General features: G+C 47.6%; 1 protein-coding gene across 1 annotated transcript in view; it reads left to right on the top strand.

The window, feature by feature from the left end:
* The window catches only part of UBE3B (ubiquitin protein ligase E3B), a 32205-nt gene extending 18990 nt beyond the window's left edge, over positions 1-13215 (top strand). Inside the window, exons 20-28 of the mRNA XM_026656860.2 lie at positions 2197-2373; positions 2493-2603; positions 4371-4508; positions 5321-5386; positions 7846-7904; positions 9672-9854; positions 10315-10426; positions 11149-11241; positions 11843-13215. Coding sequence (XP_026512645.1) covers positions 2197-2373; positions 2493-2603; positions 4371-4508; positions 5321-5386; positions 7846-7904; positions 9672-9854; positions 10315-10426; positions 11149-11241; positions 11843-12034 — 1131 coding nt within the window. The 3' untranslated portion in view covers positions 12035-13215. The remainder of the gene's footprint in view (positions 1-2196; positions 2374-2492; positions 2604-4370; positions 4509-5320; positions 5387-7845; positions 7905-9671; positions 9855-10314; positions 10427-11148; positions 11242-11842) is intronic.
* Positions 13216-14066: the final 851 nt, after the last annotated feature.

Genomic DNA, 14066 nt, shown 5'->3' with positions numbered 1-14066 from the left:
AGTACCTCTGTGGGGCCCTTGCCATAGTATCTGGGCATGTTTAACAATAGAAATAGCAACAGTGTCTTTCTTTTGGTTCTCTGCCAGCCTGCAGGAGCATTCTGAGTGTGTGTTTGTTTTGTGTCTGCCTGTGTTTGAAGGGACGGCTAAGGCCAAAGAATGAGTTGGTATCCAGTTCCAAACGCAGCCAGATTCCTGATCATTCTTGTGTCTGTGAGTTCCACTGCCTAGGCCCCGCTCCTGGGAAGTTCTGTTTCGTGCACTCATGAGCCTCCTACTGTAACGCTCGGGGAAGGGCGTGAGCGTGGAGATCACTCTAGATATGAAGAGCTGCAATAACTGAGTGTGGAGATTTCTGAATGCGTGGATCACCTTGCCCGGGTCTGGGCCTGGGAGAGCACCACTTTCTGGCCAGTTGCAGATGGGAGTGGACATATTTTGCCACCCTGAGTGTTTGGGCATCCATTAGTAGTGGGGAGTCCCAGCGCCACGGGCTGGCGTAGCAATCTGAGAACAGATGCTGGGGGGAGGAGGCAAGTTCTTCAAAGTGCTTCCTTTGTCCTCTCCGCAGCACCTCAGACTTGCGTGGGTTCGCTTAGCCAGCTGCTCTTCGTCTAGGTGCTGATGAGGCTAGGCTCTGGGCTGTCTGGGAAATGGTGCTGTGTGTGTTGGATAGGATGGACGCTAGCGCGGGGTGTCCTGTTCCTTACCGGGCTGAAGGTTAACTAATAAGTGCCTCAGAAGATCCAACCCTGGGTGAAATGGTGAGCTCAGGCCCAGGCTGCGCTGCGTCCCAGACACATGCTTTGTACAACTCCGGAAGCCGAAAGGATTGAAAGGTGGAGTCAGCATTGTTTATGCTCATTTCCATTTTCAATAGATTAGGGCTCGTTCTCTTTGCTGTCATGTATGCATCTTATTTAGAAAGCTCCTTCAGGCACCAAAAACTCTTCCTTCCCTAGTGGAGACTCTGGTAGTGCTGCCCGTTTTTTCCATTAAACTGTAACAAACTGTGAAAGTTTCCCTTTTATGCCTTGATCAGACCCTGGGACTTGACATCCATCTGTGTTCTATACACGCACTGCTCCTTTGCTGAGTGATCCAGTGCATATTGACGGGTTTGCAGCTAGATGTCAAACTCTGATCGCTATGAGAGAGAAAACATGCCTGCGTAGTCATGCAGCAGCATATACCCCCTTTGGAGCATGGGGGTCAGCAGAAACCTGCTCGATTCTGGGGCTGGTGGTATCTCTTGCCTTCACCTGCAGTAACGGACGGAGCACTCCGCTCAGGATCTCCTCAGCCAACAGATTTTTTTTTTTTTTTTTTTTACCAATTTCAGTTGCGATTTTCTCACATATTTATTACTGACTTAGCTGCGTCCCCGCATTTCTCTCACCTGAGTCAGGGTCTGTTCAAATGTGCCATGTTCTCATGTACTGGAGCAGAGGCCTGGAGGGACGGGCCTAGGGCGTGCAGACCCAGACCACTCGGTTGCTTTGGTTCTTTACTTCATGCTCCCTTGAATTCACATTTGTGCTAGAATCTCACTAACTGTAGGATTTGCTGTCTTCTCTAAGGCACAAGTCTCTTATTTGTCTGTTAGTTAGCACATGGACAATAAGATAACGTATAATTGATGCTGTGCTACACTAAAAAAACTCTCTGCATTTGTCAAACAAGAGTTTTAGCATAGCTGCTGAATAATCATTTCAGTTCTCTTGTCTCCTGCTTTATTCCTTTGTCCCTTGACCCTCTTGTTGCCTCTATAGGTAAATGCTCTATAGGTAACTGTAGTGTGTGGTGTGTAAAGCTGTAATTGTGTATATATACACCATAATACACTAGCTGTGGTGGTTTCCCTTTCCACACAACAGCACAATGAGTTTTCCCATCTCTGAAATGCTGCTTCAAAGAGGAGGCAGATTTTTTCCCAGGAATCCTGGATGTGGTGACTTCCAGTCTTTGTATGAAACAATATGTTTAGGAAACTTAGCACGTTGCTATATCGTGTTAATGCCACAGATTTGGGGGTCAGAACAAAGAGTTTGCCACTGTCTTTGTGGATGTGAACTCCCACGTACCATGCCGGTATACCATTTATATCCCAGTGCACACACCTGTCAGTGTTGCACGTTTGTGAAGACGTGTGTGTCCTTCTGCATGGCTAATGTGTGGCAATTCTTACCTGGGCAGGATGGATACGAACAACTAAGGCCGCTGACCCACAACCTCATGAAGGGAGTTATCCGAGTGAAGTTTGTGAATGACCTGGGTGTCGATGAGGCTGGTATTGATCAAGATGGTGTTTTCAAAGAGTTCTTGGAAGAGATCATAAAGAAGGTGTTTGACCCTGCACTCAACCTCTTTAAGGTACTGATGCTGAGCTGCAGAAATAGGCTCTGACCACCTCCCAGTCTGAAATGACCAGTGAAAACTGGCTCTGGTTGTTCACAATACTGATGTCTTGTCTCATCATTTTGTTTGTGTAGACGACCAGTGGCGACGAGAGGCTGTATCCATCCCCGACATCCTACATCCACGAGAACTATCTCCAGCTCTTTGAGTTTGTGGGCAAAATGCTTGGGAAGGCTGTGTATGAGGTAAGCCACAGGAGGCCAGCACGTGGACGTCTCCCGCTTTGGGGTAGCGTTGCCTGCACACACCTTGTCACAGCCCTGGGGATGTGCAGGCAAACTGTAGGAGGGCGTTGCATTCTATTGGTGTGCTCCGGCAGGGTGAGGGGGGCAGAATGGCCTAGAGGAATGATGTATAAGAGTAATGCCGTCTTGCAATAGACCTGTTGGGCTGGGACTCTCAAAGGGAATTAGGTGCCCAAATCCTACTGACATTCAGCTCCCTTGGCCTCCTTTGAAAATGCCAGCTTTGATGGCCTTGCTTCGTGCAGGTTAGAGCCATAGGAGACCAGGAGATCTGACCTCCCATATGTCTCAGGCCATTGGATTTCACCCAGGTACCCCTAGATTGAGCCCAATGACTTTAGTTAAACCAAGGCATTTTAGTCTTCAAGGGACGCTGAACTGTTGTGTGCCACAGGCAGAGATCAGGGGAGACAGGTGCCACCAGTGCCCGAGGCCCCTGCAATGGCAAGGGAGTGAGTAGGTGAAATATGCCTAAATATCCAACTGAAAAATTCACGTGTAGCTACAAAACATAAAAGAAATTGCTAGAGTCAGAGTACGTGGGCTCCCTCTGCTGCCACCGTTGCTGCTGCTAGTGGATCCACTGCCGAGTAGTAGTAATGTGGCACTGCTTTCCAAAGACAGGCCAGACCACGGAGTTTGCCAGCTGGAAAAGGATGGAGCCACGAGGGAAACAAATTTTGCTTTCTAACTTCCAAAAGCGAGTGTGTTTCATAGTTAAAGTGAAAGCCATGAGGTGGAATTAAAGGGACAACTTGAGCTAAATATAAGGAGAATGAATCATCTCCCAAACGAAGTGGTGGAAGCACCTAAATGACATGGGACTAGATGGGAGGTAATCGCTGGGCACTGAGGGAAGGGTTAGATGACTGGTGCAAGCCACTTCTAATGTCTGCAGTTCTAGAAGAACGCTTAGCCATGTCCCTGTCTCTCGCCCCTCTGCACACGCACTGCTCTGACGCTCTTCATTTCTGTGCTCAAGCTGCTGCATTAATGCCAACGCATTCATTGTAGCCATCCGTTATCTCCATACCCACAGTGCCATCTCTTTGAACAGGATGGATTCACGTTCTCCAGGAGCTCATGGGTGTGGGGAGGAATAGGAATAGGTACGTCCCAGGGGGCTGGTAGTCTGTATCCGCTCTGCTCATAGAGAACTCCCCATAACCTGCTTGAGAAGCGGCTTTGGTGTGAGCAGATCCTCTCTGAATCTGTATCCATGCTTGGAGTAGTAGGTCCAGGCCAGTGTTCAGAGCAAGGCAGTGGGAGTCAGGATTCCTGGGTTCCCTTCCCTTCTACACCAGTGACTCACTGGGTCACCATCAGCATGTTACTTCCCCGCTCACTTCCTGATCTTTAAAGTAGGGCAGTATCTGCTGCTTATCACCAGGGGCTGTTGTTGAGGGTTCGTTAATATTTGTAAAGTGCTTTGAGAACTTCCCATGCCAGGAGCTTATAGAAAGGCAGAACATGACCTTCCCACCCATGAGATGATGCTTCCAAATCCCAGAGATACCCCTTAGAGAAGGGGCAGCAAAGTGATGGGTCTCTTAAGAGGATGGGAGCTGTTTGGGTGGCCAAGCTGTACTTTGTGCCTCTGTCCAAGCCAGAAGCTTGCAGTTTGTCCTGTAGGACTGGCGACTAGAGACGTTGCACAAAGCTAGTGCAAGTGGGGTGCTCACATGTTCTCTCTCCTGTTAATTGCAGGGGATAGTTGTGGATGTTCCCTTTGCTTCCTTCTTCTTGAGTCAGCTGCTTGGGCACCGTCACAGTAGCTTCTACAGCTCTGTGGATGAACTTCCCTCTCTGGACTCCGAGTTCTACAAAAACCTCACCTCGATTAAGGTTTGACCAATATGTTTCCCACGTCCCCACTTCACTGTAACGTGCTGCTCAGAGGTCTAAATGATGATGCCAGCAAGGGTGGATGAAAACTTTTTGCCTGCCAGGTTAATTCCAAAAGCCCTTTTAAATGAGGTAGTGCGTCCTAATGGCTAGAGCCCTGGACTGGGATTTGGGAGAGTTGCATTCTGTTCCCGGTTCTGCCACAGCCTGCTGGGTGACCTTGGGCAAGTCACAGCCCTGCTCTGTGCCTCAGTTTCCCCGTCGGTAAACTGGGGATAATGAGTGACTTCCTTTGTAAAGCGTATTGAGATCTGTGAATGAGCATCTGTATAGGAGCTGCGTATTAATAATGTCTCCAGACACTAAAACACTTGGTTCCTCCTGTGTTGAGGAGAGGGATTTCTCTGTCTGGCTGCTGTTAGAAATATCAGGCTTGCTGTGTCTAGTAAAAGTCCCCTTCCGGTGAGCCAATGCTCACGTTAGCTATGAAAATACTTGCGCTTGTAGGAGTGAACGTTGAGTCTAAAAGTAGGTGGCAGTGGAGGGTTTGGGATTTCTTGCTCCGTGTAAAGCAGGGAGGGGAAGGTGCTCTAGTGATCTAAACTCAGGATTGGGAGCCAGGAATTCCTGCCTTCTAGTCCCAGCTCATATGCTGATGCCCTCTGTTACCTTGAGACGGTCACATATCCTCTCTGCCTCAGTGTAGAGCACCTGCGAGGATCCCTTACAGGGTGAGTGGTCTGTAAGTGCTAAGCTGGTGTTCTCAGTGGTTGTGCATTGACCCCCGTTCATCTCCTCTGTCATTCCATTAGCGCTACGACGGAGATATCAGCGACTTGGGCTTAACGCTCTCCTATGACGAAGATGTGATGGGTCAGGTAGGCCATGCACGTCTTTGTGCTAGTTTCCCCTTCATATTTAGCCTCCTTTCTGCTCCTCTCTTTCTTTCTATTAATTTCCTCAGACCTGCTCAGAGTTACAAGCAGGTTTCTGTGCTCAGGCAGCCTGTTTCCTTGGTGATCGGGATAGGAGATTTCAAGCCTTTTGTTGTAAATTTCTAGCAGCTCTCCTGAGTGAGTGACTCCAGCTCACCTGGTGTGTTCTGCCTGCCTGTCCGATGTTTCCAGGGAGAGGTTTCAATTGGAACCAGATCTGGTGATCCAAACACATCACTGTCCATTACTGTGGAAAAGCCTCTGGTGCCCCAAATAGAGGATTATGAATTCAGGCATTCCTCAGTGTGGGTCAGACTGGCTCCTGAGGAATTATGTTCTTATTTTCCTATAGTGTCTTGTGCAAGACAGAGGAAAGAAACCCACGTACAAGCTGACCTGCTGGCAGAATACACTCTACATGGAATATTCTCAGTGTTTTCCCAAGAGGTGTTTGTGATTGTCTAGAATCAACCACTTTTTCCAAGTTTTGTTTGCTTGATGACATGAGGTGCTCTTTATTCTGTTATACTTCTCCTTTGGATTCTTACAGGCCGTTTCAGATCTGTAATGCAGATACTCCAAAGGAGTCGCGTTCAGTTGCTTCTAAATTTGTTAGCCTTGTACTTTTATGGCTGAAATATGGCAGGCTTGTTCCCGGTCTGAAAGTGAATTGTTTTGGGAAGTGTGATCCAGAAGGATTCCCCCAGTTTGAAGAAACAAGCGAGTGGAAAAAGAGACTTTTTCCTTCGTCTACTTTTTATTTAGCAAGTTTTTGGTGGAAAGTTGAAATTTGGCAGGGAGATGGTGGTCATTAGGTTGCACCTATGCCTTTGGGTGGTTTGTTGAAAACTGGCTATAATATCAGTTGTTACAAGTTTTCGGGTTTTTTTTAATCACTTTGAACATGTGCACTGGATTTTGTAATGCGGCTTCTTACTGGACTGCCAGTGGTGCAGTGATGCTGCCCGCCATGTTTAGCTTAGTAACATTCATTGACAATACTTTGCCTTTCCCTATGATTAGTGAAGGGGAATGGAGAGGAAGCAGGACTGCAAAGCAGGCTTGCTCCTTTGCTGTGAGAGAAGGTAGATGGGCGCATGCAGAAGGAGGTGGGCGCTGTTCCTTCAGCCTACTATGGAAAGGTGTGCATGGCAGGAGGCCTGGTGTGCCTGTTGTATAGTACAGAGTGCTCTGCTGCTGCCTAGCAAATATTTGAACATGATTGAATTTTTTAATTTGTTTTTTCTTATTTTAAAAAGTAGGAAATGCCATACAAAATCCCTACATTAAATGAACCTAAGGTTGCAAAGTAAAGTATTTGGAAGTCAGAAACAACAAAGTTGAGGCCCAATCTAAAGCCCCCTTGTTTGAATGCATTATAGTAAAGTTTTATGACATGATCTTTTAGCATGTTTTTTTCCACCGGACCCAGGCCTCATTCACTTTGCACGTTGGACAGAGAACAAGGCAGGGTGTTTCATGAATCCATCTGGGGTCCTGAGATCTTTGCCTCATTCTCTGCCGTTGTGTGATGTGTTGTGAATGAGACTGGTATCTGCTGGAAGAGGGATGATGTTCTTGAAGTTAAAGCCCTGGACTGGGAGCCAGGAGGATCTGGTTCTTTCCTTTTGCCACACTCCCAGTGTGACATTGGGCAAGTCCCTTATTCACTCTCTGCCTTCATTCCCCATGTGTAATATGGGAATAATATTTCCCTACCTCCCAGGGGTGTGACCAGGATAAATTCTTTAGTGTATGTGAAGCACCCAGATGCTACGGTGATGAGCCTAAAGAGAAAGGAATGTCCCTCTTTTGTCCTCTGCCCGGTGTGCAGTAAACCAGGCATAGGACCATGCAGTGACTATGGAAGGTAAAAAATGCTGATCGGCAGCCTTGTTCATGGAACCCTTTCCATCCTGTGCCTTGACTGCCCAATCTAAAGCCCATCAAACTCAATAGGAGTCTTTTTATTAACTTCCCTGGGTTTTGGATCAGGGCCTGAATGAGAGGAGGGACCTGCAGAAGAATTTGTGATCATAATTACAGACTGGACTGGGAGGAGCCAGAATTAAGGTGGCCCATTTCCTGGCTTTTGATGGCTTCGCTTTTCACCGTAAGGTTCTTTGACTGTGTTTTGTATGGAATGCGCATGGTAGATGGTAATGGAGGAAAGGTGACAAGCCGGCTCCATCGGCCAATTCCCTACTGTTCAGTTGCTGTGCTCGTATTGAATGGAAACACTGATTGGGAGTAGAAACGGGATTATTATTTAACATTTAAATCCTAACGTTTTATTGTAAAAGTAAGTAATTATTTGATGGTAAATTCCAGCTTCTGAAAGGCTTCTCCATCCAGTGAAGTTTTCAGGCAGTAATTAGCAATATCATGATTTCTTCCCTCAGCTTGTTTGCCATGAGCTTATTCCTGGAGGGAAGACCATTCCTGTTACCAATGAAAATAAGTAAGTATGGCAATTAGATTTGTAAGGTCACCACTGTAAAATACTTCATTCTGGTTCCTTGGGCTTGCATCTGGAATAGATTGAGATGGATTGGAGTAGAAAGAGCCCATAAATATCTTAATAGAATTTACTGGTTACACTTCATCGGCAGAAATTGTATTCAATTCGATTTGCAAAATAAGAATTGACAATTTACTTTTTGAAACAGCACTTCTGAGGTCAAAGACACACAGTTCGTGATATTCGTAGGGATTTAATGATGGTTATAGATACAGACAGATGGATTCAAAGCAATTCAGGCACACGGTCTTGAGCACAGAGGGCACAGCTGCTCAAAGACACCTTGGAGCAGACCGATTCTCTCAGAATGATAGCATGTGGCAGTTGTATAAAACGCTGTTCTTCAGAAGACATGGTGATGAATTCAAATGCAGTAGACAGTGGTGCTTAGACACAGGAAATCAGAGGAGATGCTGAGCCCTGGAGCTATTTTCACAGATAACCAGCTTCAGATAGTTGTCATAAATGTCAGCTGTGAAAGCCTAAAAACTAAGCCCCCCCACCTCTTTTGTTCCCCAATCCCCATCCCCCTTCACCGATTAGATCTCTATTATGCAGATGCGTGTCTAAACTCTTAATCTACAGCAAGTCAGGGCTGTGTCCAACCTGAAGACTCATCTGCCTCGGCTGTACTTTACAATTGCGTGTCCCCAATCTTTGTCTTCCTCTGAGATCAAATCAGTGAGTTTCCATTTGAAAGGAATATCTTTTTGCTTGTCAGAAGGCTGGTCAGGAAGAAAGTCGAAAGTCCCATGTGTCACTCTGCTCACTACACACGTAATTTTGAACAAACACACTGAGGCAGCTGGGGAAAGAAAACTGGAAAAAAAAAATGCAATAATGGAGGCAATCCAGAACTGTTCTTGTTATAGATGTCGAGTTAGCTTGGGTTAGAAACGTCACCAGGTTAGGAGGGTTGGTGTCTAATGTGGGCGGGTGAGGGAATGTAAGTAAAATAGCTGGATGGATGGATGGATATCTGCAGAGATTGTATTTCTCGGGGTTCTGACAGACCCCCCCCCACCTTCACTAACTACTGCATCTCGGAAAACTCCTGTTTCAAGATATTGCTAAATCTGGATCCCTTGGACTCCAGATGAGGGCTCTCCAAAGCAGTCTATATTTGTCCTATGAGTCTCTTGTGGAATCTACAATGCTTGTAGGAAAATTGTTTTTATGAAAAATAAACCTAGTAGTTCTAAGGAGCTATTTAACAGCAGCTAGATGATATATGGCCAGTGCTTTGACCATGTGCATATTGTAAGCGCTCAGCATTATTGGAAGCCCTGTGTCAGTGTTGAGAAGGGCTGTCAGACCCCGACAGGATGGGGAAAACAGCTGCTGTCAGACCTTACAAATACCCTGCTTCTGCAGGGTTTGCACAGACACCCGGATGAAACGATTTTGGGTGTCAGTCGTTTGGCTGAAAGAATTGTGGAGAGTTCTGTACAAAAGCTGAGTTGGAGAAGTCTCCGTCTTTGCGTGCCCGCTCACCCGTAGGAGTGAAATGTGCTCTAGGAACCTGACCGACCACCCATTGAAGTCAATGGTCGTGAGTCTTTCCATCGACTTCAGTGAGCTCCGGATCAGGTCCCGCGTTCCTTTTAAGCAGTGCATTGTAAACTAGAAAAGTGCCAGGCCAGTGGTAGTGTGCTGGGTGTTCTCAACTGCTTGGTGCCTCTGATTTCCCCTCCTTACCTTGGACAGAATCAGCTACATCCATCTCATGGCTCATTTTCGGATGCACACGCAGATAAAAAGTCAGACGGCAGCGCTCATTAGTGGCTTCAGGTCGATAATAAAGCCCGAATGGATTCGGATGTTTTCTGCACCTGAGTTACAGCGGCTCATATCTGGTGACAATGCTGAAATTGACCTAGAGGACTTAAAGTAAGTGAGTGATTCAGTCACCTGGTTCTGCTATCCAACAGGCCACTTATGCTGTTAAATAGCAATGTTATTCTGCGGTTTGGTGCATGGAAATTAACTCCAGTCCAGCCTTTTATTAACTTCTTCAAATTAAAAGGCAAGGGACAAACTGGATGTCATTTCAAACAAGACTGGAGGAAGTACTAGCAAACAGAACAAGGGAAGAGTCTTTCCCAGGGGCCAGTACAGGACTGTAGGATTAAAGAGGGACTTTCATTTTACCCTCTCCAATGCTTTTGAAGAAGTTTGCAGTAAATGGTGGATGTAGGCTTCAGGGAACACTAGCAATTCAAGCCCCCTTTGTGATTAAGCTGTGGATTTAAGCTCTGTCTAGAGCGAGATGCAGCCATTCATTAAGCAGGAAGCTGTGATTTGTTTGGCGCAGTGAAGCGTAAGCATATTGCATTCTGTCCTTCCTCAGGAAACACACCGTGTACTATGGCGGCTTCCATGGGAGTCACAGGGTCATTATCTGGCTCTGGGACATCCTAGCCAATGACTTCAGCCCTGAGGAGAGAGCGATGTTTCTAAAGGTAAATGTCTCCTAGCTCCGCTCCTGATAGAGTGCACCCGACCTGTCGCCTTGGGGGGGGCGGGGCGCTGGTCATCTTTCCATTATCATCCAGACAAGCAAAACTGCTCTTTGTGCTCATAAACCCCTTCTCTGAGGCCTTGTCTACACTACTGCGGTAAGTCGACTCAAGTTACGCTACTCCAGTTACATGAATAGAGATGCTCCCTTACTCTTCTCGTTCGGGTGGAGTACCGGAGTCAGCCGGAGAGCGCTCTGCCGTCGATAGAGCAGGTCTTCATTAGACCTGCTCTATCGACTCCCACTGCATCGATTGCAGGCCATCTACCGGTAAGTGTAGACATGGCCTGAGTGGCAGAGAGAACAATGAAAGGCCTGAGCCCTGGAGTTCTGACTCCTCTTCCCCCACCCCTCCACACAAACACAGTGGAAGGAGGGATCCTTTAAATGATTTTGTATTGCGGAGAATATCCCTGCTTAGGTATCGCCACTTGTCTCGGGAGGAACGACTGATGAGGAGCCGCTGTAACCTGTGGTGGGGAATGAGTGCTGCAGACATCAACTCCCAGAGTAGCTTCAATGCAATTTATCATTAGAACAGTCAGTCGAATGGTGCAGGGCAATGAGCAAACAGTTCCTTTAGAAGACACGTCTGGTTTTAGTTTCCAAGCCGTGTTGCTCTAACGATCAACGATTGTCAGTCTTTAACCATGTCTGTTTTAGTTTGTTACCAGCTGCTCCCGGCCTCCGCTTCTGGGCTTTGCCTACCTCAAGCCTCCTTTCTCCATCCGCTGCGTAGAAGTCTCAGACGATCAGGTACGCAGCCAGAATGGATCTGAACAGCGCTTCTCCAACCTTTATGCATTTGAGATCCCCTCCTGAGGCCTTTTACAGAGCTCCTCCCATCCCTGCCCTGCTTCCACCCCTTCCCTGCAGCAACTAGAAAGCTCCAGTGCATAGAAAGTGTCCTTCAGACAGCGTTCAGGAGACAAGATGAAAACATACTCACTTTAATGTGGTGCACTCAGCTCCCCCCCACGCCCTTTCGTGCCCGTGCCTCTGTTGCCTGCCTGCAGGTTAGTACCTCCCCTTGTGGTCTGCAGCCGCTCTGGGTCACTTGACTTTGGTGCTCGCCTCCTGAGTCTTTGCTACTGTTGGGTTTTGTGTCCTCTGCAGGTCAAACATGGGTGAATTTTCACCAAGGAGAAGTTGCCCCTTAGTGCTAGATGGGGCCCTGAGAGACAGGATTACTGGGTTCTGATTCCCCCTGCTTCCGCCACGGGCTTACTGTGTATTAGTCTCCCTGCCTTGGTGTCAGGACAATGCCTCCCTCCTTAATGCTGTGACTCGCTGCACGGTGCTCTGCCAGAGTGCGCTAGAGCAGTGCAAGGTAACGTGCCTCTCCCTCTGTTCCCAGGACACTGGCGATACGCTGGGCAGCGTGCTAAGGGGCTTCTTCACCATACGCAAGAAAGAGCCAGGCGGCCGGCTCCCCACCTCTTCTACTTGTTTTAACCTGCTCAAGCTTCCCAACTACAGCAAGAAGAGCATCTTGCGAGAGAAGCTGCGCTATGCCATCAGCATGAACACAGGCTTTGAGCTCTCGTAGCTGCTTTGGCACCTGGGGTCGGCTCCAAGGGCCACTGGCTGGTGCTGGACACACGGCCCTTCGTGCAAAGCGGGTGGGTCAGCTCCAAGACAAATATATGCAAATGGTATTAGAGGTTCACAGGGAGAGCTCCTGGGCTAGGCAGCTGTGGGATCTGCCTAAGCTCTCCTGCAGCACTAGGGAAGTGCTGGGTCGGATCCAATACACTTGTCGTCATGTAAACTGTTATTTAAAATCAAACCCGGGGAGAGCATTAAAGTAGCATTGAAAACCCCAGTCTGGATCCGGCAGCCAGCGGGCCTGGGCCATGATGTGGAGTCCAAGTTAGCTGCTGTCGTGCGGGAGGGTTTTTTTCCTTTCCTAGGAGATGGCCCAGCTTTTTCTTTGGGTGGAGGCCATTCGAAGTAAGGCGATGGTGGAAATGTTACTGAAGTACTAGGAGGCTAGTTGGCAGTCAGCTGCATTGAATGTGCGTGTTTCCTTAGTCCCTTGGCTCTGGTAAAGCTTTGCAGTGATGACGTTCTGAGGTCCCGTGCACCAGGCAAGGCCGGCGTGCTCATCTCCCGTGAAAACAAACAGCTTGCCCGAGTGTAGGAGCAACAGCCAACACTGGCAGAAGAATCAACCCTCCGCTCTCAAGGACTGTTTCAAAGTGCTGTAGAATAGGAGCTCAAAGAACCGGCACGGAGGCTGGAATGCAGAGTCAGTCGCACCTCTGCTGGCTCCTTGCCAGTTCTGCATGTTGGAGGAGAGGGACCACTTTCTGCTTTTAAGCAAATCAGAACAAGGTTTAACTTTATTTTACTTTCATCTTACAAGTGACCGGGAAGCACAGTGGCACTTGTATAGCGTTCGACTCTGTCAGTGTCATTAAATGCATCTTCTATAGTCATCTTTAATGCTTTGAATGCATCAAGCTGCCAACAGCCTGTTTTAAAACGCCTCAGCTGGGAAGTTCGCCTCTTGCTCGGAGATGTAAATTTCATATTTAAGTTTACCTTCTCTCTCCCTTATGGAGGTCTCTGCTTTAGCCCATTTGCAACCCATACTTGGCCTCTCCAAAGCCCAGTGATGTTTGCTTGCCAAACTATTTATTTGTAATATTTTGGGCCTTATTTTATTAGCTTATGCTCACCTGCTGCATTCAGCATTTTAGCTGGTGGTTATGAAGAGTCTTTTTCGGGGGGTGGGGGGGGGGGGGGGAGAGGGGTGTGTGTGTGGGGGGTTCGCACATGCTGGCTATTTCCACTTCTTTTCTAATGACGAAATGTAGAGACTGTCCTGTCAAACCTCTTTTAAGCCTGCTGCTTTGCACCTCTGATATTTTACAGCCAGAGTGGATCCTGTCTCAGCCCAGCAGTTCTCCATGTTCCATCGAGAAAGGACACTGCTTTCTCTCAGGTGTTCCCTTGTGCTGCGTGGAGTTCTGGAAAGCACAGTATGCTCTAATGTTCAGGAACATCATGATTTTTATTTAACTTCTTCACTCTGCCTATTGCGACCTAGCTAATAAAAGGAGCTCGTGCCAAGGCTGCCAGCTTCCCCCCTCGCCTTCCTTTCCTCTTCTTAGCATTTGAGGGGGGGTGTGTTTGTGGTTTTAACAGATCCTACTCTCTGCAATACCTAGGCGGATCCAACGAAAGCATCGCTGTGCGAGTCACCCAGCAGCAGATGCTACAATGCAAGGCTACCTCATCTTCAGGATCTTTTCAATAGGTATGAATGGTAGGGAATCCAAACCCAGGCGTGTTTTGCATAGCACAAGTCTCAGCACCGGAATGGTCCCCAGGGTGTTGGGCAGGCCTTCTGAATCCTTGGTGAGAGACAGGAAGTAGAAAGCAGACCAGAAAATGCTCTCAGCCGGAACCCCTCAAACAAGAGCATCCGAATGCCCGTCATGTTTTCTGTTCTCTCATTTTAATCGACAGGGAATTTCAAGGAAATAAGCCTTCTCTACTTGAGAACTGTTGCTGGAAAATGCATCTCAAATCCTCCTATGTTAGGGACCTTTTCTGTGTGAACTCTATTCTGT

Source organism: Terrapene carolina, unplaced genomic scaffold (genome assembly GCF_002925995.2).
Source record: "Terrapene carolina triunguis isolate 2854851 unplaced genomic scaffold, T_m_triunguis-2.0 Scaffold234, whole genome shotgun sequence".
In the NCBI taxonomy this organism is placed as follows: Eukaryota; Metazoa; Chordata; order Testudines; family Emydidae; genus Terrapene; species Terrapene triunguis.
Note: the sequence above shows the minus strand (reverse complement) of the source record. Positions and strands in the feature narration are given on the sequence as shown.